The following is a 22,895-nucleotide window of genomic DNA, read 5'->3' as shown; positions in this document are numbered from 1 at the left end:
TACTACCAAAGCTACTCCTATATTTGCTGCCTTTCATGGAAAGTCAGGTTCTCTCCACCTGCACCTCTGTGAAGGGCACCGGAAGTCTTTCACAGTGTAAAAATGATGTACAGTACTGTGTAATAATCTTGAGCCGCACCTCATTTCTTTACATTTCGATTCAGAGGTGCCAGACTTGCTCGTAATTTTGAAAGTGGTCTTGAGCAATTGTTTTCCAGGCTTTCTGAAGGTCGAAGGTTTTCTTTGTACATTATCTGCTTTTTCAAATATCTTCAGTCCAGTTTTCGTACCTGACTATTTTCAGAGGAATGTTTTGTTTGTTTTGTGTCTACATACAACAGCCAGTTAGCAAAGAACCAATTTCTTTAGGTCTCTTTGGTGAGCCACGTACTGTCCACAAAGGCCTCATCAAAATCAGTGTCAGTGTACAACACTTAGTGTCTACAGCTAATTGTAAACTGTGGCGGAGGCTCTGTCTTGGTTTGGGGCTGCATTTCAAAATTGATGGATTTATGAACTCAAAAAGTATCATCAGATTTGATCCACCATGCAATACCATACGGAAAGCATCTTATTGGCAGCAGCTTCATTTTTCAGCACGACAATAGTTGTAAACATAGTGCCAATGCAGTAAAAGAATGCCTGGACAGAAAAACACACAATGTCTCACAAACTGTGTAGGATCACCTTTACTGAAAACAAAACAAAAGGCAGACAACATTCAAAGAAGAGATTTGAATGTGATCTGAAAAAAAATCTGTAGCAATATTCCTGAAGATGGGACAGCACGGTGGCAAGGTGCTGCCTCACAGTGGGTAGGTGCTGAGTTTAATTCCACCATCAGGCCAACGTCTCTCTGTGTGGAGTTTGCATGTTCTCCCCGTGTTTGCGTGGGCTCTCTCTGGGTACTCCACCTTCCTCCCACATTCTCTTGTCCAAAGTCAAGACATGCAGTTAGTGGGGTTAGGTTGACTGGTAACTCTAAATTGCCCATAGCTGTGAGTGTGAATGGTTGTTTGTCTCTATTTGTTGACCCTGCGACAGATGGGTGACCTGTCCAGTGTGTACCCTGCCTCTTGCCCTAAGACAGCTTAAGGCAAGAGGCCCTTTTCAGCCCCCCCTGTGACCCTGAAAAGGATAAGCAGAAGAGAATGGATATTCCTAAAGATGACTTTATGGAAAAGTCATCTTCAGATAGAAATTCTAAGAAAGTTTGACTAAGAGAGTTCAAACTTTGAAGTAAAGGTGGTTATGCCAAATACATATATATATGTATTTCTATGTATTATTGTGAGTACAAGAAAAGAATTATTATAATATGATGTGTTAAATTTGTTTAGATCAGAGGAATAGGGAAGGATTTGTCTGCGTTTTAGTTTGGCTTAGCTGTAGGCCTGAGAGTGTGTATTTGTTTAGAGAAAAAGGAATTTATGGACACTGGGGGTCTGCCTGCCATAAAAGGAGACAGGAAGCTACAGTTGGGGATTGCTGATGCTGATGCTTGTACCTTTAATAAAACTCATAATTGTTATAAACTTAGAAGTAGGTTTGTAGGAGACTCTCCACCTTATCTGTAAATGTAAGACAACAAGAGGCCAATGGCCCATCTGACCCATGCAGAGTGGGGGTCTCAGTGTTTGTAATATGTTAACTCTGTTTTCTATGTTGTGTAGAGGAATTTGGTGTAGCTTGGGTGAGATTACTTTTATGACCCCCAGGAAGTCACGTACGCAGAGACACACACACAGTGCTTAAACTGTTACACTCACACATCCACACGCACATTCACTCACGTGCACTCACATAGACATACAGGGTACACGCACACACAGGCACTCACGTGCTCGTGCATACACACAGACACAGAGTTTGCAGCACACCATGGGGGTTTTATGATGGGGTCACTTCTACAAAATTGTGTTTCACAGACAAAGGAGTGGAAGATCTGCAGAGGGACACCGGCCTTGCACGTCTTCCCTTCTAGAAGATGCATGCGTAAATGAAGATGAATAAAGATGAATAAAGGTTTTTGTGAAAATGACTACTGAGTCCGGTGCCGTCTCTGGATGCTTCGAGGAATAAAAAAGAACCGGGGTGAAACTGATTTTGTAACAATGTTTATATAAAAATTAACTGCTTTTCACTTTCTTAGCAAAATTTAAAGAAGTGAGGGACTGAGCTCAAGATGTTTGCACAGCCTGTGCAAGCAATCTGAATTTAATTTTAGCCAAATCTGGGACTCGCGTCAGGGTTTGAATCCACCAGCCAGCCAGTCAGACAGCCAGGACATTTCTGTGTGTGTTTGCGTGTTCTACCTGGGCACACATTGGTTCTTTTCGGGTACTCCAGCTTCTTCCCAGAGTCCAAAGGATAAGTTAATTTCTGAATTAGCTTTTAGGTACAACCCTGAATTGGAACTGAACTGGAACTGAATTGGAGCCACAAGTTTAGGTTGTTTGCATTGATCATTCTCTCAGACACCTCAGTTGTAGAGCTCTGCATCGATAGTCTGACATCAAATGGTAAAATTGCAATTGTGAATATTCATGTAGTAAGTACAAGACCTGGCATGAGTATGCACAGTCTTATAGCAAGACTTCTGGATGAGGTGCATTACCTTGTGAGGAGCGAACTTGGAAGAGAATAGCAGCCAAATTTATATCAGGTATCTCATTTGCTCTTTATGGATTTGTAATCAAACCACGTAGTTTAAAGACTTTCTCTCTCTTTGAATGAATGAATCAATGCAAAAGGTCTCTGAATGCCTTTAAAAACTCTGCATGAATAAAAATGTGATTACTCATATTAGTAATTTGTGAGTCTCAACATCTTTTCAGTAGGAATTAAAATCATCTCACCTCATGTGGAGGAAATGCAGCCTCATACGTATTGTTGCCCAATAGCCGGTTGATTCCTACAGTGGAATAAAGAACAAGGACGCCACATTAAAAATTTAAACCCACTTGTAATTGAGAGACAAATCCACAGAGTGGCTCATTAAAACCGTTATTTCTGCAGGACAAAAGCGCAATTATTGTCATCCATTTACTGAAACACCAGACAGTGCGATAAGGTGGAGTATGGATTTGAAAAGGGTTGCTCCATCTTGTGACTGAGCTGATCTGATTTCTTGGAAAGTAAAGTGGTCAAAGCTATTAAAATATTAACGTGAAACCCATTCCAAGATGCTGAGGCCAAACTTTAATCAGCAAATAATGTTGGCAGTAGACAGAGAAGATGCTGAGATAAAAAGAAAAAAAGAAAACCAATTGCCCAGAAGGAGAAGAGAGGAGAGATCAGACACAAATTAGACTGTACCACTTTTGCATCGGCAGCTCCCCCTATCACTCTGAAATCAAATTAACAGAAACTGACGTTTTCCCTTTTAAAATAAATGTAGGCTCCGTTCCTTTCTCAGTGGATAAATTGTCCTAAATGGATCATTAAGATGGTTATACGGAATGGCATTTGTGCGATGCTGCGGGAAACATTGTTCTGAACGTGAGGAGAAAGCACAGTGATTTACCCATCTTTGATTTTCCGTCCTCATACTTGGTGCGCTGCAGGACATGATGGACTATTCTACTTCTGGTAGAATTGGAGAAGAAGGTCTCTCTGTTGTTGATCGTGAAGCTGGGAGGAAATAACGGCACACTCCTTCAGTTATTCATAAAGCAACAGTGTATCAATATCACTCAGCAGAGGCCTTTAATGAGAGCTGAGTCGATAACGATGGGAGGTTATTAAAACACAATTTATGGTGCAAAGCTTGTATTCATCCCAACATTATTATCCCCTTCCCCCTTAAAAAAACGGCCCAGGCTGACAAGCTAAGGGAAAGTGGAAATGATTCACTGATAGACGAGATTAGATGATGCCTTTCATCACAGGGAAGTGTTGAAAATATGGAACAGCAAGCAAGTTATTTCACGCACATCTGCTGCTGTATTTCAATTTCTTATTTATGATCAACTTGTCTTTATCATCATGGCTCCCAAGTTCAGATGCAAAACTATAAAATATACAAGACTTTAAAGTGCAAACTTCATCGCGTGGTTTCTAAATTCCACATTAAGACTTCAGGACGTGAGTGGAAGTGATGGTTAAAAAGAGGGGTGGGGGTGGGGGGGCTAGGACTGCTGGTGCCCTGTAAAAACACTGTGATCCTGTTTGTGTGTCCTGGCATGCACGAGTGTGTATACATCCTCCTTACTGATGCATGCGTGCTCTGCTGAAGGGAGCTGTGTAGCAGTCGGTTTCCTCCAGGTCAGGCAAGGCCTCTTTGTCCAGCTTCATGGGATTTCTGGGAAGCCAGCTTTTGATTTGGCGACATCTCAGATGAAACCTGCTGCACAGGCGCACGCAGAGAAACGAGATTAACAGCACAGATTAAATGAAGATTGTTTACTTTGGTATGAGACGGAGTTCCCTGACCCTTTTCTCCTGACCTACCATGACGACTTCGCGCTAGCACAAAAAAGCATGTTTGCACACACATGTACATGCATTGCTGGACAGCACGTCTGATTATCTTTTTTCATTCTCATTTCCGTGAGCCCGAGAGAGACTGATCCAGGATAACAGCTAGCTTAATCCAAATCATAGCATCACTATATTTTTGCTTATGCTAACAAACACCTACCCAAGTCAATTGAAAAAGGAAAGTTTTTGTTGAACTCCATGCGGTCTCTATACACACAAACTTTTTTTTTTATTGTTTATTTCATGCCAAATGTTTTCATTTGGTGAAAGGTGTAGGCCATTACATTTTACAGCGTCCACAACCCCCTTTAGCAGCAATAACGTGAAGCAATCATTTTCTATATGACTTTATAAGTGTCTCACTTATAAAGAATTTTAACCTACTCTTCTTTAAAACGTTACTTTACTTCATTGAGGTTTGCATGCAGCTAAAGCATTTCAGTTTGGTTGAGCTCTGAACTTTGGGTCATTGCAGCTCCTTGATTGTTTTCTTTTTCAGCAATTCTGTTGTAGCTTTGCTGCTGTGCTTGGCATCATTGTCTTGGTGTATGACCCAGTTTCAGGCCAAGCTTTAGCTGTTGGGCAGATGGCCTAACATTTGACTCTATAATACACTGATATACAGCGGAGTTCATACTCGACTAAATGACTAAGCTGCCCAGGTCCTGTGGCTGCAAAACAAGCCCAAATCAACTGTTCCACTGTGTATTATGCCAAACATCTCCAATGTGGTCCAAAGGACACTGCAAATCTAAGCTGGGCTGTCAGAGAGATGAGGTTTTCCTGGGTATCTAATTGCAGACATCTGGCACCAACTTAGCCTCTGAATTCCTATAGAAGTAGTAAGTAGTAGGGCGATCGTGGCTCAAGAGTTGGGAGTTTGCCTTGTAATCGGAAGGTTGCCGGTTCGAGCCCGGACAGTCTCGGTCGTTGTGTCCTTGGGCAAGACACTTCACCTACCGCCTACTGGTGTTGGCCAGAAGGGCCGATGGCGCGATATGGCAGCCTGACTTCTGTCAGTCTGCCCCAGGGCAACTGTAGCTTGCCTCCACCAGTGTGTGAATGTGTGTGTGAATGGGTGAATGACTGGGTGTGTAAAGTGCTTTGGGGTCCCTAGGGGGGGGGACTAGTAAAAGCGCTATACAAATACAGGCCATTTAAATGTGCACTAGTGTCTATCTGTATGACTGTGCCATATATACATATATTCACCATTCAGGAATAACCAAATGTATAGTATTACGTTAGCACTGAACCCAGTTCCAAGTATGGTCATTTGTGGCGCCCAAAAAAAGAGAGTTTAAAACAGAATTTAACAAACTGGGTGATACTGTTGGATATCTTTTATATCCTGTCTGAGTTTTACATTGCACACTATCTAATTTTAGGACATTAACTTGTCATAAAAAAAATACAGTGAAGCATTAATTTTCAGATATTTAGTCAATAACACGTTAACTGAATTATCATTTTCATCAATGCAAAGAGTACATTTGAAGATATTTCAAAGTATAAAAAGGTGAAAATCTCAGAGCTGCTGCCGATGCCTTGGTCTGTATAAATGTAAAAATTTGCATATAAAATTTAACTGTAGTCGACTCACAATTATAAAGAAATTTAAGTTAAAATCTAATAAATTGAAACCTAATGGTGATGACATAAGTAGTAAGAAGCTGCAAAAAGAAACAGATGTAAGGATCTAAGGGTAGAGAGGACATCACAGTTTTTGATACCGGGCTTTATTAATAAAATGTATCTGACTTTAATATCAGTCCCAGCAGGAATTATCCTCAGTTTCTGTACAAAATGTCCTGACAATCCTTCAGTCTGGACAAGTGTTTGATCAGCCTTCAGACAGACACTCTTTCAGTGACTCTGCTATGCAGCTAAAAATCTGCTCGCTTGGCAATGCATCCTTCTCCAGATTTGTTGGAGAGGCCTCCAGTAATTTGTGAGGCTGCTGTTCTTGTATGCATTAAATAAATACAAATAGCAATTCTGCTGCAAAACGTACTTGCTGACAGATAGTGTTTAATGTGTTGTTATGAAGGCTCCAGGTACTGTATGTAAAGATACTGATATCAAACCAACAAGCAGTCGCCACAGCCCATTTGTTCAGCATTACAGAAATGTGAGTTAGAGACAAACCATTAGTTAACACATAAAGCTCATTTACTGCTCGGGTAGATTTTTCTTTTAAGAACAACAGCTTAGCGAAAGCCTGCAGGAGCGCTGAGGAAAACATAATGATCCTCATTCTTCACAATGACTAAGATCGCTCTCACACAAGATTTAATTTAGTTCCCTGAAGTGCTTTGTTCTCAGTTGGACAGGTGGGCGAGTGATTCTTGTCTGTCCGTGTGATATTGTCTGATTTTTGTGCGTGCGGTTAGTGTGTATACACGGTATGTGAAAGCGTAACAAAACAAGCCTGCAGTTATCAGACTACGGTCAACCTCTTTAATTTTCTACTGACTACAGTCTGTCTATCATATGTCATTGTGTTAGTTTATGGCTACAACGCAGTCGGCATTTAAGTAGAATAAAACACTAAAGCGGGCACTTATACTGCAGTTAGTGTGTCAGGTCCACTTAGCCTTGTTCAGCTATGCTAATAAGCTGTGTTCAAAACAGCAAAACAACAGCAACGACAACACTCCCAGCATGTTCATAGTTTAATGGATTGAAGCGAACAGTCCTCCACCACCAGCAGTATCACACTTCACTAAATGTTACCTTTACAGAGCTTAACAAAGGCCCTTTCATAGCTCAGACATTAAGTGTCCACTTTGCTGTTGCTCAAGTATCATTTTAGTTCTTTCTCATCAAGTGAGTAAAGCCATTGAAAAAATAGCTTTCAAATTTTATGCATTTCTCCATAATGTTAAATAATTATAACAAATAAGCCATGACTAAAGTTATCAAACATTTTGCTGCATGAGTGAGTATATATTTTAAAGGAAATATTGTAAATCAATATATTTGACCATCAGTTGAGAATCATTTGCATTTAATGAAAACTATGGCTGTGCACGACTCATTCACGAGTGATTAACCACATACTGATGATCTATCCAGCAATTTGATGCGACCTTTACATGACTGGGAAAATAAGTTTGGTGTACAAAAATCTAAGAACCAGGTGTTTTGATTTTTAGTATGGTGGTTTTTAAAACAGTGTTCTACCACATTTTCTTTCAGTTTCTGGTTATTTCTGTCTGCTTTCCAGTGAGAAGAGGAAATGGAAATTTGGAGTTCTTCAAAGAACTTGGACAACACTTGAACACCACATCAAAGCGCAAATGCGGCTCTCTAAAAATAGCATGCAAATAAGTCTGTGGGGCTCCATTTTATCTTTTATGAAGAGTATTTTATAGAAAAGCAGTCAGAACTGGGTGAGCTGCTTTACTGGACCTTTAAAAACGTGCTGTATCGTAAACTCATTATTTTTTAAATAAATAAAAAAGGCCATGTATTTGGAAAACCCTGAAAAATTAAGTACCGCACTTAATCAGTTAAGAATAGTAGTTGATATTGTTAATTATTGTTAAAAGCTTTCCTTTTCAATTATTTATTGCAACTCATCTTTACTGCATACCTTCCAACTTTAAAATTCCAATGTTTATAAATACTCTATATGTACAGTACACTCAACTTTCACATACTTTATCACTATGAGGGCTGCAAAAGGACAAAAACAGGCTTACTCAATCTTCCACCGTCTCTGTTCCTCACAGACTCATATATTCAGTCCATCATCCAACTTACTACTGAATCCCCCAGACACACCTATGCCTATGAATTTGATTAGAGACACAGATGTATTCAGAGTAAATTATTCCTTAAATCGACTTACCTGCCCAAGGTTTTGCTCTTCCAGTCTGTAAAGTAGCATTTTTTTCTTTAATAACAGACAAGAATATAGGTTAGAAAGACTGTGTAAAGTTGCTTGTGGCTTAAAAAACAACAACAAAAAGATCTACTTTTATGTTTTTTCAGAGTTAAAAGGTTCATTCTTTATTTACCTGAAAGGCATTCGGATATTCATCTGCTCAGCGTACTTGCAAAGCGTGTCCCAGGTAGCATGGATCTTCACAAACATGATGTCGTTGTTCGTCAAGGAAGGCTTTCGAAACAAAAAAGGAGTGCAGGGAACTGAGAACAAGGGAGATTTAAGTAAATAATAAAGCAACTAAAAGTCTCCCGGGTATATTTACCTCTTTCTCCAGCATCAGACCTTCAGCTCGTAAATTCTTCTCAAACGTGCACCTCTTCTCCACCTGTGGACTCGACTTCTTATAAACCAGGATGTAGTCGATGCGCTTTTTACCATCTCGGAAAAAGAGCCCGGATGAATCCGTTGGTTTCTTTCTCTGGAACAACAAAGTTTTATCCAACACAAAGGACTGCTTCTCAGTGTGCTAATGCCAAAATAACTTGGAACATCATCAGTTTACATTTTGTGATGATTCAGGTGGATCAGTGAAAGTGTGTTACCTGAACTGAATCTGTGCGGGCCTCTAATTTAGCACGGGTGACAGGCTTTTGCAGCAGAAATGACTCGTCTGCCCTCGTTTCACACGTACTCACTTCAGACTCCTCCACAAAGTGATCCTTGCCATCCTCTGCTGCACACAAGTCACAGCAGGACCAATAAAAACACTACTGAACTGGTAAGAAACAACTAAGAGTACCTGAAGTGCAATAGGTCTTTGTTCTTGCTAAAGTCAATATTCTCCCTAATCTGGCTGCCAACGCTGACATTAGATTTTTATTTCGCTAAGAGCTAACTTATTTAAACGTGGGTGTCAGGTTGAAAACGGCACCTTGATGCAATTTAACAGATCCGAGCACCGATGTTTAAAAAGCCCCAATCTTATTTCCTGCCTTGATATGTGCAAACCAAATAACATTTTGTCCAGCCCACACAATATAAACAGTAAATATTGTGCCATAAATTCATTTTCTAAATGTCCCAGCATTGCTTTTTTTTTGCCTTGCTGATTATTCATCTGGAGCAAAATGTGTGTTAGCTTTTCAGCTCACCATTTTATGAGGGCAAATGTATTTGCTGTGCAAAACAAAATGATTTATTAGTCTCAAGAAATACTTGTTGTGTGGGTTGTTATGACACAATCTAAACTTCATAATACAAGCTCTGTAATTGCGTGACATGGGAGATGAGGCATTTCACAGCACAGCACAGCACAAGTTATACTTTCTCAGGTACATGTGACAGCTCATTAGCTAATTTCTTCAGGCAGCTGTATCTTTACCTCCTTATCAGTGTAGTGTATTGTTTGATACTGATGTGCAGAAACCAAGTATAAGAAATCCATATTAAGAGAAGCAATGCTGCTGTATGGGTTCTACTTATTTTTCTGTAGCTAACCTTGCTCCTGTGACCTGGAGTTTTCGTCTGGATTTTTAGAGCGATCAGAATGAGCCAAAACTTCAGTGTTTGGAAAAAAAAAAGAAGCATAGGGTTCATTTATACCTGCTGTGGCTAACAACCTCCACGTTTTCAGCTCACCTTCACATGTGTCAGATGTCGAATGCAGGGAGGTTATGGAAGGAAATATCTGTTCCCCAGCACAAACAGGATGAAACTATAATAGTATTAAAGCATTTCTTCCCAAGTCTACAAATCTAGTCCAGAAAGAGGAGCTAAATTGACAACCTTCTTTACACCTACTGGTGTACACAGTTTGTATACAGTTTGTTTTAATTCTCTATTTATACTCACTTTATTAGGTACACCCGCTCAACTGCTTGTTAATGAAGTGGGGCAGGTGTAGAGTGTGCCTTCTGCTGAAGTTCAAACCAAATAACAGAGGGAGGAAAGGTGATTTGAATGTGGCATGGTTGTTGGTGCCAGACAAGGTGGGTTGAGTATTTCACAAAAAGCTGATCTAATGGGATTTTCACATACAGTTGTCTCCAGGGTTTACAGAAAATGGACCAAAAGAGAGAAAATATTTAGTGAGCAGCAGTTCTCTGGGTGGTGATGACAGAAGAGAATAGCCAGACTGTTTTGAGCTAACAGGAAGGCAACAATACCTGACATAGCCACTCGTTACAATCAATGTATGCAGAACATCTCTGAACACAGAGAAGCAGATGGACAACACAGAAAGTCACTGTTGTCAGCTAACAACAGGGAACCAAGGATATAGCTTGCACAGCCTCACCAAACGTGCACAAGAGAAGACTCGAACAACATTGCTTGATTTGATGAGTTTCAATTTCTGCAGGAGTGTTGCGAAGGTAGGCTCTGAATTTATCATAAACAACATGAAAGCATGGATCCATTCTGCCTTAAATCAGGAGTTCACGCTCATGGTGGCATAATTTTGTGGCACACTTTAGGCTCCCTTAGTACCGACTGAGCATTGTTTAACCACCACAGCCTGCCCTTTATGACCACAGTGGATAATGCTTCCACCAGGACAACACATCATGTCACAAAACTCAAACTGGTACAACGAGTTCACTGTGCTCAAAACGCCCCCACAATCACCAGATCTCAATCTAATAGATCACCTTGGGGATGTGTTGGATGTTTCCAGCACCTTTATGAATATACGCAATAATGAATTAAGGAAGCTCTGAAGGAAAAAGGGGGTCCACACTCAGTACTTTGTAAGATGTACCTAACAAAGCAGCTAGTTTAAAGTTTCCCCACAATTAAAGTTAATATTTGTAGTTTTTTTATCATTTAGAAATAAAAGTATTGTGCTGAAAAATGACTGACGTCTGGCTAATATTTGGTAGTAAAACAAATCCAAAAGGAGACGAGATGTCCAATTACACTGTGAAACTAATATGAATATTTGAAGCTGATCAGTTGCGATGATTCATGAAGAGGCTCAGAAGTAAAAAGCGAGCGGATTTATCTATTTTATTTCACATCTGGAAAAAATATCATTATAATACAGATGAGCAGAAATACTTGCTACTTAATGTGATGTTAACTGTCAAAACCTTTTTATCTTTAAGGGGGACCGGTTATGTTTCTCCCTGTTTTCTGTCAGGTGTACTGTTACAGGGGGAAGAGAGGTAAAATAGCTTCTTTCTGTGAGTGTATTAACTGAGGTGTTGCACCAAGAACCAGTCTGAGATAAGTAAGGATTACTTTGGACTGTTAATAATGCGGAGTAGAGTCAAACAATAGACTTAATGTAGAAAAGCCAGTGTGTTAGTGTGAACTACATTACCCAGTGGCCTCTGGGCAGCGATGGGATTCATGGGATTTCTGAGCTAGATGGTCTTCGTTCGTTCCTGGGCTAACAATTGAGGAGAGAGCTGCTGGGAAGGAAAGCAAATAGCCCATCCTGTATTTGTTGGGGATGGTGTGCGTCACATAAACAAACCACACCATATTACCCCCCCACATCCTCCTACTGTATGCCATACCTCCCTGTACCATCCATCTGACCACCAATAAACTCCACCTGCGGTAATCTAATCCCTGGATGTCAGCCTCTCCTTCTGACCGAGGATAGTTACTATTGCAGCACCACCCAGCATTAAACTGACGTACACCATTCTGTACAAAGTGGATAGCCCGCCTTCTCCAGTTTTCATAGCCGACGCTCATTGGCCCTCAGAAGAGCCATGACAGCTTCTTGAGGTGCCTTCACCTGAGGAAACTCCGTGCGGCGAAGCAAGGGAGTAGCATATCGGTGGACTCCCTCTACCTGTACGCGGACTGTCCTTGATTCAAGAATGTCGATTGCCTGCTGGTCCTCCTTTGACCTGGTGGCCTCCTTTTCATTCCTAAACGGGAGGACGTCAAGCTGCCATAGCCTCTAAACATCTTTGGAGAGCTCTGAAGTCTGTGGGATGAATGATGAGTGCAAGCATGCCTGTCCAGCCGCTGGATGAGGAAGACTCTTGGCAGGTCCCTGCAGCATCAACCCCAGCTCTGTGCAGACTGCTACTGTCCCTCCAGGTGGTCCATGAATCACCGGGTATACTGGAGTGATAAGGTGCGGGTGATCTGATCCAATCAGGATCATAGGTTTCACCTTGCTGAAACCTGTGAAGGGAAGTCTTTGTAGATGACTGTACTTCCTTTTGAGTGTTTCCACTGGGCTAGATTGCTCCGCCCGAACCAGTTGTTTTGTTGTGAATGCATTTAGTATTTGATGCCTCACCTTCGGCTTAGCTTTAGTGGACACCTCCAATGATATGCTTCCCCCATGCAGCTGCAGGACATCCTGTCTGATGGTTCGGAGGGCCAGAGCCTCGTCTGTTGGGGCTAGGCCGAGGAACTTCACAGCAGCAGGCAATATTATGGTTCTCTCTGAACCGTCATCCAGCACAGCATAGGTGTCCATGGTTTTCTTCCCATTGTGGAGTTGAACTCTTACCACCTTCAACATCACTCTCCCAGAGTGACTGGGATGGTCAACATAGATGACACTGGATGCTGTGCACATGGTCAGGATACTGAGGTTCTGCTCTTTAGCCTTGGCGAGGCTATGTAATACAAGGAGGTGTTGCTCACCACAGGTGCTACAGGGTTTCTTGAGCGTGCAGTTGTCAGCAGAATGGTTCCGGCCACACCTCCAACATTTATTCTTATCTTTGATCCAGTCCAAACCGCAGCCACATCCAGCCGGGAGAACTCATTACATCTACTCCAGTAATGCTCTGTCCCTTCACAGAAAGGGTAGTAAGGCTTGAAACGTTCTCTTTTCTTCTGCATCGCAACAGCCTTTGGACCTGGATGGGCCACAGCAGGTGGTTTGGTGGCTGTGGTTTCAGGTCCATAATAAACAGAGGCCAACTTGGGTTTGCACAGGATATCGCTGAGTTCACTCTGTACCAGTTGTCTTGGCTGACCATACTTCTGCTCAAGAGCCCTCATTGCACTAGTATATGGAGTTGGGTCATGGATGTAGCGTTTAGTCACTTGGAATGCACTTGGGAACTTCAAGTGATCTAGCAAGATCTGATACTTATAATCCTCGGACAAGTGCTTGTGAGGCCCAAGAACACTATCCAGTCCTTTCTTCAGTAAGGCAAAGTCACTCTCCTTCCCAGAACTGAAAACAGTGAGCTTGGGCTTAGGGAGGCCATAGAATGATGCAATCAACATTTCCAACATACTGGGTTCTGAACTCACGTGGTTTGCTGCTGGGGGCATACCTGGCTGAGGTCTAAGCTCCTGTGCAGATAGCACAGGCTGGAATGAAGCATATCGAGGCTGTTGAGGCAGAGGGCAAAGTGGGGGGATCCATGGCTCGAAACCCCGAGTGAAATCCTCCTTTGCAGTAGAAGGTTGCATAGTGGCTGGCTCAGCCACTAAGGGAGGGTCTGGTTGAGGTGTCTGCGATGGCACAGGAGGCCCAGACATCTGTATTGCTGGTGGAGCTACAGTGCTGGCTACAGCAGGTGGAGCAGGAGTTGCTGGATGCACTGGTTTGAGAAGATAGTAAGGACATGGCGAAGTGAATCTCGGGGCAGACGCTGATCTATCCATAGAGAGCACTGTGGGTGGCCCAACGTGTGCAGTGGAAGTGCCAGGGACTGGGGCTAAAGGAGCTGACATCACACGGATGGGCTCTGTAATTCTCTCCCCCTCCTGAATTGATTCGGGCTCCCTGGCTGTAGGATTTGGTGTAGAGACAGCTGAAGCCATTGGTTCCACCTCCATTAATATCCCCTTTGGCACTGGAGAGGTGAGCCGCTCAAGTCGCTGCACACGTTTGTTAAGGTCGCGGGACTCTGCTACAGTCACTTGCAGAGATCGCATCTGATGCTGGATATTAATCAGACAATCCTCCATTCTTCGCCATCTTATCTCCTCCACATCCGGCCTCCTTGTGTAGTGGGAGTCTGACGGTGCCATCATAACCTCCTCTGTTAGATTGGGTGACAGCCTTGGCCCACGGATATGGTAGGACAACTCATAGTCCACCAGATGTCCAGGGATTCGATGGATCCTGCTAGGACTGGGACTTCGTGCATCATCCTGCTCTCTGGAGGCAGCCATGTCATGCAGGTGCGGCATATCCGGCTCGAAGGACCAAAGTGGCTCACCACAGGTGCTGCAGGGTTTCTTGAGCGTGCAGTTGTCACCATTCTGTACACGTAAGGAGGTGGAATAATGAGCAGAATGTGTCCCTTTAAGGTGAAGTGTGATCTAATTGTCTTTATATAATGTGGGCACTGTTCAAGTTCTCATTCAAATAAAAATTGTGTGGATTTTTATGCCTGTAGTTCCTGTTTCAAGGTGCGATAAAATGATAACAATAGCAGTAAAATATAACCCGCTGTACATTTTCAGTTCTCTAGCAGTTTGTCTTCCAGCTTGAGAACCACTGAAAAACATCTGTCACTTTCCACAGGTGGGAAACTGTTGATGGATGATCTTCCTTGTTTACCAGCTCCTGCTTTTTGTTCTGTCTACACTCTCTCCTTCTGTCTGCACTCTGAGCCAAAAAGGAAAAAAAAAAATTCAGACCTGCTCCTCACACGAAGAGACGGTTTACACCAGAATAGAAACACCTCGTGCAGACAGTGTGTAATTCTTATATCAAGTCCCACTTTTGCACACTGCACTCCGCACCAAAATAACAAGTATGCAGACAAAGGGCATTTCAAGGTCAGGAAAATACCAATATGCTGAAGTGCTGCATGCACTAGTTTTCATGCTGTGAAAAAAATAGCACTCTCACCGTCTGTGGCCTCTAAATATTCTTGAAGCTGTTAATGAGACCGAGTAATTTTCGTCTCCAGCAGGCACATCCGTGGTACTGGCCCATAACAATAATATACTGTATTTATATTACCAGCGTTTTCCCATGCTATCGCATTCCCTCGGAACGTGCTCCCAGCAGCTGCGACTTTGCGCAGTGTTTTCTAAATCCCCTGCAGCATTAACACAATCTGTTCCATCAATATTACACACTAACCTTAAGTACCACCATCAATATAAAAATCCGTGTAGTGACCAGCTCAATTCCTGTTGAACCTAAAGTTCAATACAATCAGTCCACAGTACGGAGAAAATAATTAAACATGCCATTCAGACAATGAAAGGCGATAATGGTGAAAACATTTCAGAGGCTTTTGTTTTTTTGGAAATATTATACAACCTGTGATGTATACAACACAATTACTTCACAGAAAACACTTACACTGGGGGAAATAATTCTTTAGGAAGAGCAATGCTGAGTATAAACCCAAAGAACACTATCCCCATCAAGCATGGAGATGTAAACGTTATGTTTTTGGGCCGTTCTTGTGCTAGAGTACGTGATAACTGTACGTCACTGTGGGGCCATTAGACGGGGCCATGTACCATAAAATCCTGGAAGAGAACCTCCTTCCCTCAGCCAGAACTCTTGGTCTTCTAGCACGACAGTGATCCAAAACATGCAATCATACCACCAAAAAACAAACGAGTGACTAAAGAAGAAGCAAATTAACCGGATCAAGAAATTATTTCCTCCACTGTATATTTATTAGGAGGCCCTGCAGACCATGATTGCTGTGGATCTTTAAAAAAATTAAAATAAAAAATAAAGCTTCGTCAACAAAAACAAGAATTTCTTATTTCAAGTTATTTTTTTTTATTTATTTCTTTTTGGCCAGCAAAGAACAGCAGAAGTCACAAATTAAAAGCAAACAAGACACAGTGATTAAACCTACAGTTGTATGATATTGTAATGTTAAAGTGTGCACATACTTTCATGGTGAGCTTCAATATCTCGCAAGATCAATTTAAATTGATGTAGGCGCTCTCTAATAACTGAAGCATCTCGTCCACTAATGAGTATAGAAAACATGTGAGTTACTGACAGCGGACTGACCTGTCTGTGGGGGGAGGAGGCTGCAGGAAGTGCTGATGCTCTGACTCAGACCCTCAACCTCTGGTTTAGGCTCCGGGCTCAGAGGCACAGACAGGAAGTGGTTGAGGTTGGTTGGATGAGTCTGACTCTGGGCCAGGCAGGGCAGACTGCGGCGAGATGGCTTTAGGCTCTTCTCCTTCAGGATCTCGCTGATGCTTGTGTGCATGCCTGAGGAAAAAGAAACGGAGGAAAAGTTCATGCCAATAGTTGCTTAAAAGAAAGAAGAGCAGTCAGAAATCTCTCAAGCCTAAAAAAATTCCATGCATGAGTTTTTCAGAATAGCTCATGGAGAAAAAGAAAGTGTTTTATACACTTAGTTTTATGTCATATTGTACAATTTATACACAGATCCACTGTGAAATTTATATTTCTATATACGGCAAATAGAATAATACAAATATGTTTTAATCAGATGCACTTGCATTAAAGGATGGATTGGCTTTGGCTGCGCTCGTTGATGAAGCTCTCAAAGAGACATCAAAAAAACAAAAATTATGCAGAGAGAACTACTCACCACTACATCAGCACTTCATTATAAGTCAGCAATACTACAAAAGTGGTACTCTAAAGTCCATGTGGTATGTGATGGTTACACGTATTACCACGAAAGTCTCTGAAAATAATCAGGGAAGAGGTCTGCTCACAACTCACACCGTTAGATTACATGTTGACAGCTGGTAGCATAGTAGCTAATGAATGAGAAAGTGATAAGAAAATATGAAAGGCGCAGAAAGTAAGCTTACTTGTTATGGCTAAGTGGACAACAGTCATGTAATGCTGTTCTCCAATTTCAATGCTTGTACAACATTGTGGAAATCACCACAATGATGGCATTTCAGTTTGGACATTTGATGTTGCATCAGTTTGGATAATTCTTTAATAAATCCAGCTCTTCTGGGTCAGCCAGTTTTATATAATATAATAAACACCGCATGACTGGATTATCTCTTCAATAAAGCAGCTGAAGTCAATAAACAGTAAAATAACACCCCTGGTAAGATGTTAAAGTAAGAAGAACTTGACATGCTGTACATCAATTATAGCATTAATGAGTTTCTTTCCGCTGTTTCCTATCAGGTTTCCATCCATTTTCTTAATCATTTATCCAACCAGGGTCACAGTGGGGCTGAAATCTATCCCAGCTGACATTAGGCAAGATGTAGGGTTACACCTTTAACAGCTACATCACATGACTAACAGCCCAATTCAGAATCAACATTTAATTAAAGTGTTTGTCTCTGGACTGTGGGAGGAAACCAGAGCACCCATAGAAAAGCAACACCAACACAAACATGCAAACTCCCCATGGAAAGCAGATCATGAATCATCACTGAGGCAACACGAGAGTTAGTCAACCTGCTACAAGTTTATTTAAAATATTCATCTTATCATTTTACTTCCTTGCTTGTATCTGCTTTGCATTCACCATTTTTATATTTGCTTGTATCTTACAAAACAGCATATATGACCAGTAATAATAACAACAAAACATTAAAAAAAAAAAACTGAGCGCCCTGAAATCATGAGAGGGGATGAAAAAAAGAAAAACCAAAAGAAAGGCAAAATCTCTGTCAAAAGGTCCACTTTTTTTATGGGCTCCACTGATAATGTCTGTCCTTCATAGTGCATTAAAACCATCAGCACTCCCTCATTTCCATCAAATGACGCACTCCAGTACCTCGAGACCAGCAGTGCCTTAGCACTCCAACCGCCTGAACAAATAAACATTTAATAACATTAACTTGTTCTACACCCCGATTAGCTTTGCGCTAACAGAATATTCATCACTGTGACGATGAACTGTAAAGAGAGAAGTTAATGAGAATAATGAACGACCATCAGTTGAAACAGAACACTGTAAATGACCTTCAGCCTCAGCTCTGCAGCTCCTGACTTATTTATTAACGAAATTAAGGCGTTGTCTTTAGACGGGAACGTGACTTCTTTTCACATCCAGTGATGAATTCACTCACTGACCTTCCTGAAACATTCAAGTGAAACATGAATTGATCATTTACTCTCTGTACAGTGAGGGCCCGAGCTGCAAGCTGTTCAATAATTCATTTTCATGACATTGAGCTGAATGGGTTTGTCATGGGGAGGCCCTGTAAATTAAAGAGGACGTGGCACGCAGTGTTCGTCGACCGCAGTCATCCTCATCCTTCCATCGTGCTGAAGGTTAAGCATTTAAACCTGTGAGTGTTATGCTGAACACAGGGTCATATATGAGATCTTGAAGAAGATTTTAATTCATTTTCGTGTTTCTCACCTGTTTTCTAGGCCGCACTTTCTCTGGTTTAAAAGCAGGAAGGACCAAACTGACCCCCATGTGGTGTGGGCTTTCCTTGATGACATAACGAGGAGGAAAGCTTGGAGGCAGCTGGAGACCAAGTTTCCACTATTAGCATGCTTAGTATTGTTTAAATATAGTCTGTTAATGAAAGAGCACCACTTTAAGTTAATTGATTCTTTTTTTCTTCTGGACTGGTCTGCACAATCTTAATAAACAGATATTTACATGCAAATATGCAGAATTTACAAGATGCTTGGTATCAGACCTGGTTTCTGTTTAGAGTCTGCTTGTAGACTAAATTTAAATCAGCGATGAGGTTTAAGAAGGATTTACTTGTAGTTTTTATGGATGAAATAGAAAAATGTAGGAGTGTAAAAAATAAAACGTTTGAATGGATTATTCAGAGTTTGGACTGAAGCGAGTTATGTAGAAAGCAAAAGAGGGATTGAATTTGCTGATATACAATCTGAAATCCATTTGCTGCTGCATGACAACAGTTTCGCCTCTTATAAGATTTTTGAAATCATCTGCATTTGTAAACAATGACTAATGCACGCGGCAGGATGTCTTGAGCCAGACATCCATTTTTTAACTATCTGGAGATATGCTGGCAACACTGGAGTCTGAAAAATTTGCCTTTGCCCCGTAGGCTAAGGCAGCAGACTGCTTTATATAAACAAGGGTCATTTTGGTAAATCAGGCCACAGTGGCTGCTCTACCAAGGGCCCAACTTTAAAAGGTTATAGCCCGGTGCAAAGTTGTATGTTATAGTTTCTCCTTTTAAAGTTTAAAGCATCCTGTTGCTCTTCATTTTTTACAGTTAATGAATTTAACTGTAAATGTGCAGCATTAATCCCCAGCTCCAAAGACAAAGGGAAAATAAAACAAAAATGCAAGCTTCGAATTGGAAACAACTTAATGACCCCTGATGCTTTTAACATTCAGCCAACCATCACGGGATCTTTCAGCACTGAGTGAGAATAAAGCCAGTTTAATATGCAAGCTTGTCGGCCAATCATGGTGTTCGTTCCCCCAATAACCCCGCAGATATGAAATGAATGAAAGTCGTAAGCTCTAGCTAACATCTACAATGAATTATTAAAGTGAAAAACTTCAATGCATTAAAGAAAAATTGTGCTTACAGCTTAAAATCCACTCCATTCAAGAGCGGGGATTTAAAAATAACTCTGAATGGTCAGCAAAAACACGACATGGGGGCTGGAAATTATTTTTTTGTTTTCATCATGTAATTTGTCCTCAGGCTCATAACAACATGGGATCACAAAGGTTCCTCCTTGGCACGCTTAACGTTTCAGTCAGTTTCATCAGAGGCATTATCAGAGAGAGTCATTACATGCAGAGACTGAAATCTGTGGGATAAATCAATTCAAAAGACAGTTGTAGAGGCACAACTTCCAAGTTTTAAAACATTATTTTGGGGAAAAGTTTTCAAACTTTTTAAGTGTCAGATATGACTGGTGATCCTATACAAGTTGTCCCAGTGGCCACTAAAAGGCAATGCTTCAAAATAACTGAGCAACTAAGTTCCCAGAGGCATTTCAAGATGGCAAGACTAGTGACAAGACTTGTTTCTGGAAGGACTTTTGATATTTCTAATCAACTCAGAGCTGTAGGTTGTCAAGCACTTTTTTCTGTGGGGAGACTTCTTGTGACAATTACATCTGCACTAACATTTAAAAAGAAAACAGAGCTTTTACGGTCCGGTTAGCAAAAAGGCTCAGCGCGTGTTTTGCTTTATGACTGGAGTAAATCATTGAGAGCTTAAGTGGCTAGAGGCCTAAAGTGTACTGGTCACAGTGGATTAGATTAAAGAGTGGCTGTATCCTTATACAATGTAACTGTCCAATAAGCTGACTCTGTGTTGAATCGCTTATGTTTATGCATAAAGGTTAAAAAAGTCAAACAATGTCCCGATTATTTTAAAAGACAGCAGCAAGACTCAACATGTCTGAGATGATACATCAGAGCAAAGTGAGCTAATTGGTCTGCGGGGGCACTGCTTGGTGGTCTCGATGGGTCCTCAAAGTTTAAAATAGACCCACAAATTGGAGTTGGTGTTGTGTGAAATTGCTTCTGTGGAAATTGAGATGATTTAGAGATGATAAAAGCACCATTCAAATCAGACTCTGTGGATATTAGGGATATGATAATAGTTATCTGACAATCACTGGCCTGATCAATAATATTGGCCCAATTTTGTCATGCACGATGAATCTATGTACTCTGTTGTCAGAGCATCTGAAGACGGTGCACTGTGTAAGACATAAATATAAAAGGGGTTCATCTAGTAATGCTTAATCTCGCTGTGTTCTGGCTTAAACTGGTTTGTGAGGAGAAAGTTAATCCCATGTGCATGCTCAGACTGTGCGTGCATGTGTGCACGTCCGAGTTTTGTACGGGACTCGCCCACTATTCAGAGAAAAAGACGCTCGCTGTGAGGTGATAAGGTTAAAAAACACCTCCAAATTCTCTCTGCATCAGCATACAACAAAGTCTCTAAGACAGTTTCTGTGCACTCTCGCAAACACCCACTCAGGCTCATCTGACGTGAAGCTGGACGAGCTTCAGGGAGGGTCGTGATCTGGGATTTGGATCTCTCCTGTGCAGCTTGTCCATGACGGTCTTTTAATGTGAGATTAAAAGGATTTTTCAGGTCTGTCCATGTGTGTGGGTATGATACCGTATACATGTGCCTGTTTGATCGTATACTGTGTACTCTATTACTGCCTCCAAATGTTAGTGACAAATGCTAAAGCCAAGAAAGGAGGATGATTATCAGATCGTTATGCTCCTCTTGATTAATTCTGTCATAATATGATAAGTCTGGCGTACGCCTGACAGCTTCACAGCACTGTGTCTAGGTGTGAATGCAGCGATTCTACTCTGAGCCAGCTGGAAGAGCAAGCGGTTGATTTGAAAAACAGCAAGGATTTGATGATCAGGTACAAGCAGTGAGATATTAAAAACAGTGCGGTGAAACAGACGTAAAGTTCTGCGGGATGTCACTTTGAGTCACTTTTGTCCGCTATCACTGAAAAGGGCTATGAGGCATTGAGGCTTTATGTGAAAGGATGTTGCACAAAGAGAATTCAGGTCAGTGGGCTGTTTCCCATCATGCCTCTAAGTTTCCTTGCTTTACCCTTTGAATTATTCATCCTTGTTCAGCTTATAACACTTTCGCTGTCACAGCTTTCAAATTAGGAACACTGCATCAAGGCCTTTTCAAACAATGCTGGGGTTAGGTACTTAAGGATTAAACATCACTTGGATTGTGTCATCAGATTACAAAAGAAAAATATTAATTAGACCAAATTACATTTAAAAATTCGATTTTTTCCATATTGATTAGTTTACATTTTCATTGCATCCTAAGATAACACTTTTTACATTATCAAAGCGAGTCACTCCTCCATGCTGGATCACCATTATTTTCTTCATGATGTTTAATTAATTTTTTTTTTTCAAGACGTGGTGATTTATAGATAATTGAGTTTTTCATTATTTTTTTCTCTATTCACATTTGACACACAATCACTTTGGTTAAGTGCTGTGTGTGGCCTCCGATGAAAAAACAGCAGGAGTATCTCAAAAGGAAAATACACTTCACCCGAAGGCACTTCTTTTATTTCATCTCTAAAAGCAAAACAAAGTAAAACTCAGACCAGACGTCAGGCACTGGATAAATGCTGTCAAACCCTCTCTCTCACAGAGAGTTGGTCAGAATAGAGATTGAAAATGTGACGTCATTCAGGGGTAAAACCGCAAAGAATTCTGGGAACTCGTGGCAAGAGGTACTAGCGCACGCAGGCTTTCAATTGAAATCAGTTATACAGCGATAAAAAGAAACACAAAAAATGGCAAGAAGCTGTTGTATTATTAACTGCAATAGCCGGTCGCATGACAGCCACGGAAAGCCGACGGGTAAAGAGATCGGTTGTTATCGGATTACGTCGTTGAGGAGAAATTGTTCGAGCCATGTTTCCGAAGTAACAAAGAGGCGACGGATGGCCTGGATTGCAGCCATTCAAAGACCAAATATAACGTCTCAGAACACTCCAGCTCACAGGTTAGTCTGCTCCAAGCATTTCCACAAAGGTCAGTGTTTTGTAGTAGTTAATACGTCATTTTTCTTAACATAATTGGTGATATAGGTTACAAGCAAGTCTGAAATTGTCAGATATGACTGGTGATCCTATATAAGAAATTGTCGCGCTATGCTCCTTTGTTTATTGTGC

The 22,895-nt window shown here is 41.2% G+C and overlaps 1 protein-coding gene across 5 annotated transcripts in view; it reads right to left on the bottom strand.

Annotated features, from left to right (window-relative positions):
• The window catches only part of ano3 (anoctamin 3), a 55,282-nt gene that overhangs the window by 14,446 nt on the left and 17,941 nt on the right, over nucleotides 1-22,895 (bottom strand). For 3 of the 5 annotated variants that reach the window (XM_086298871.1, XM_086298874.1, XM_086298875.1), the window contains 8 exons: nucleotides 16,308-16,514; nucleotides 8,980-9,110; nucleotides 8,700-8,855; nucleotides 8,508-8,608; nucleotides 8,339-8,383; nucleotides 4,214-4,348; nucleotides 3,527-3,633; nucleotides 2,859-2,914 (listed from right to left, as the gene is read on the bottom strand). In XM_086298871.1, coding sequence (XP_086154997.1) covers nucleotides 2,859-2,914; nucleotides 3,527-3,633; nucleotides 4,214-4,348; nucleotides 8,339-8,383; nucleotides 8,508-8,608; nucleotides 8,700-8,855; nucleotides 8,980-9,110; nucleotides 16,308-16,514 — 938 coding nt within the window. The remainder of the gene's footprint in view (nucleotides 1-2,858; nucleotides 2,915-3,526; nucleotides 3,634-4,213; nucleotides 4,349-8,338; nucleotides 8,384-8,507; nucleotides 8,609-8,699; nucleotides 8,856-8,979; nucleotides 9,111-16,307; nucleotides 16,515-22,895) is intronic. The other 2 variants (XM_086298873.1, XM_086298872.1) reach the window with 2 other exon arrangements.

This window comes from Aulonocara sp. 'chitande type north' Nkhata Bay, linkage group LG7 (assembly GCF_057382095.1).
Source record: "Aulonocara sp. 'chitande type north' Nkhata Bay isolate Kocher_YH1m ecotype deep benthic linkage group LG7, A_spYH_male_GT1.1, whole genome shotgun sequence".
Classification (NCBI taxonomy): Eukaryota; Metazoa; Chordata; class Actinopteri; order Cichliformes; family Cichlidae; genus Aulonocara; species Aulonocara sp. 'chitande type north' Nkhata Bay.
Note: the sequence above shows the minus strand (reverse complement) of the source record. Positions and strands in the feature narration are given on the sequence as shown.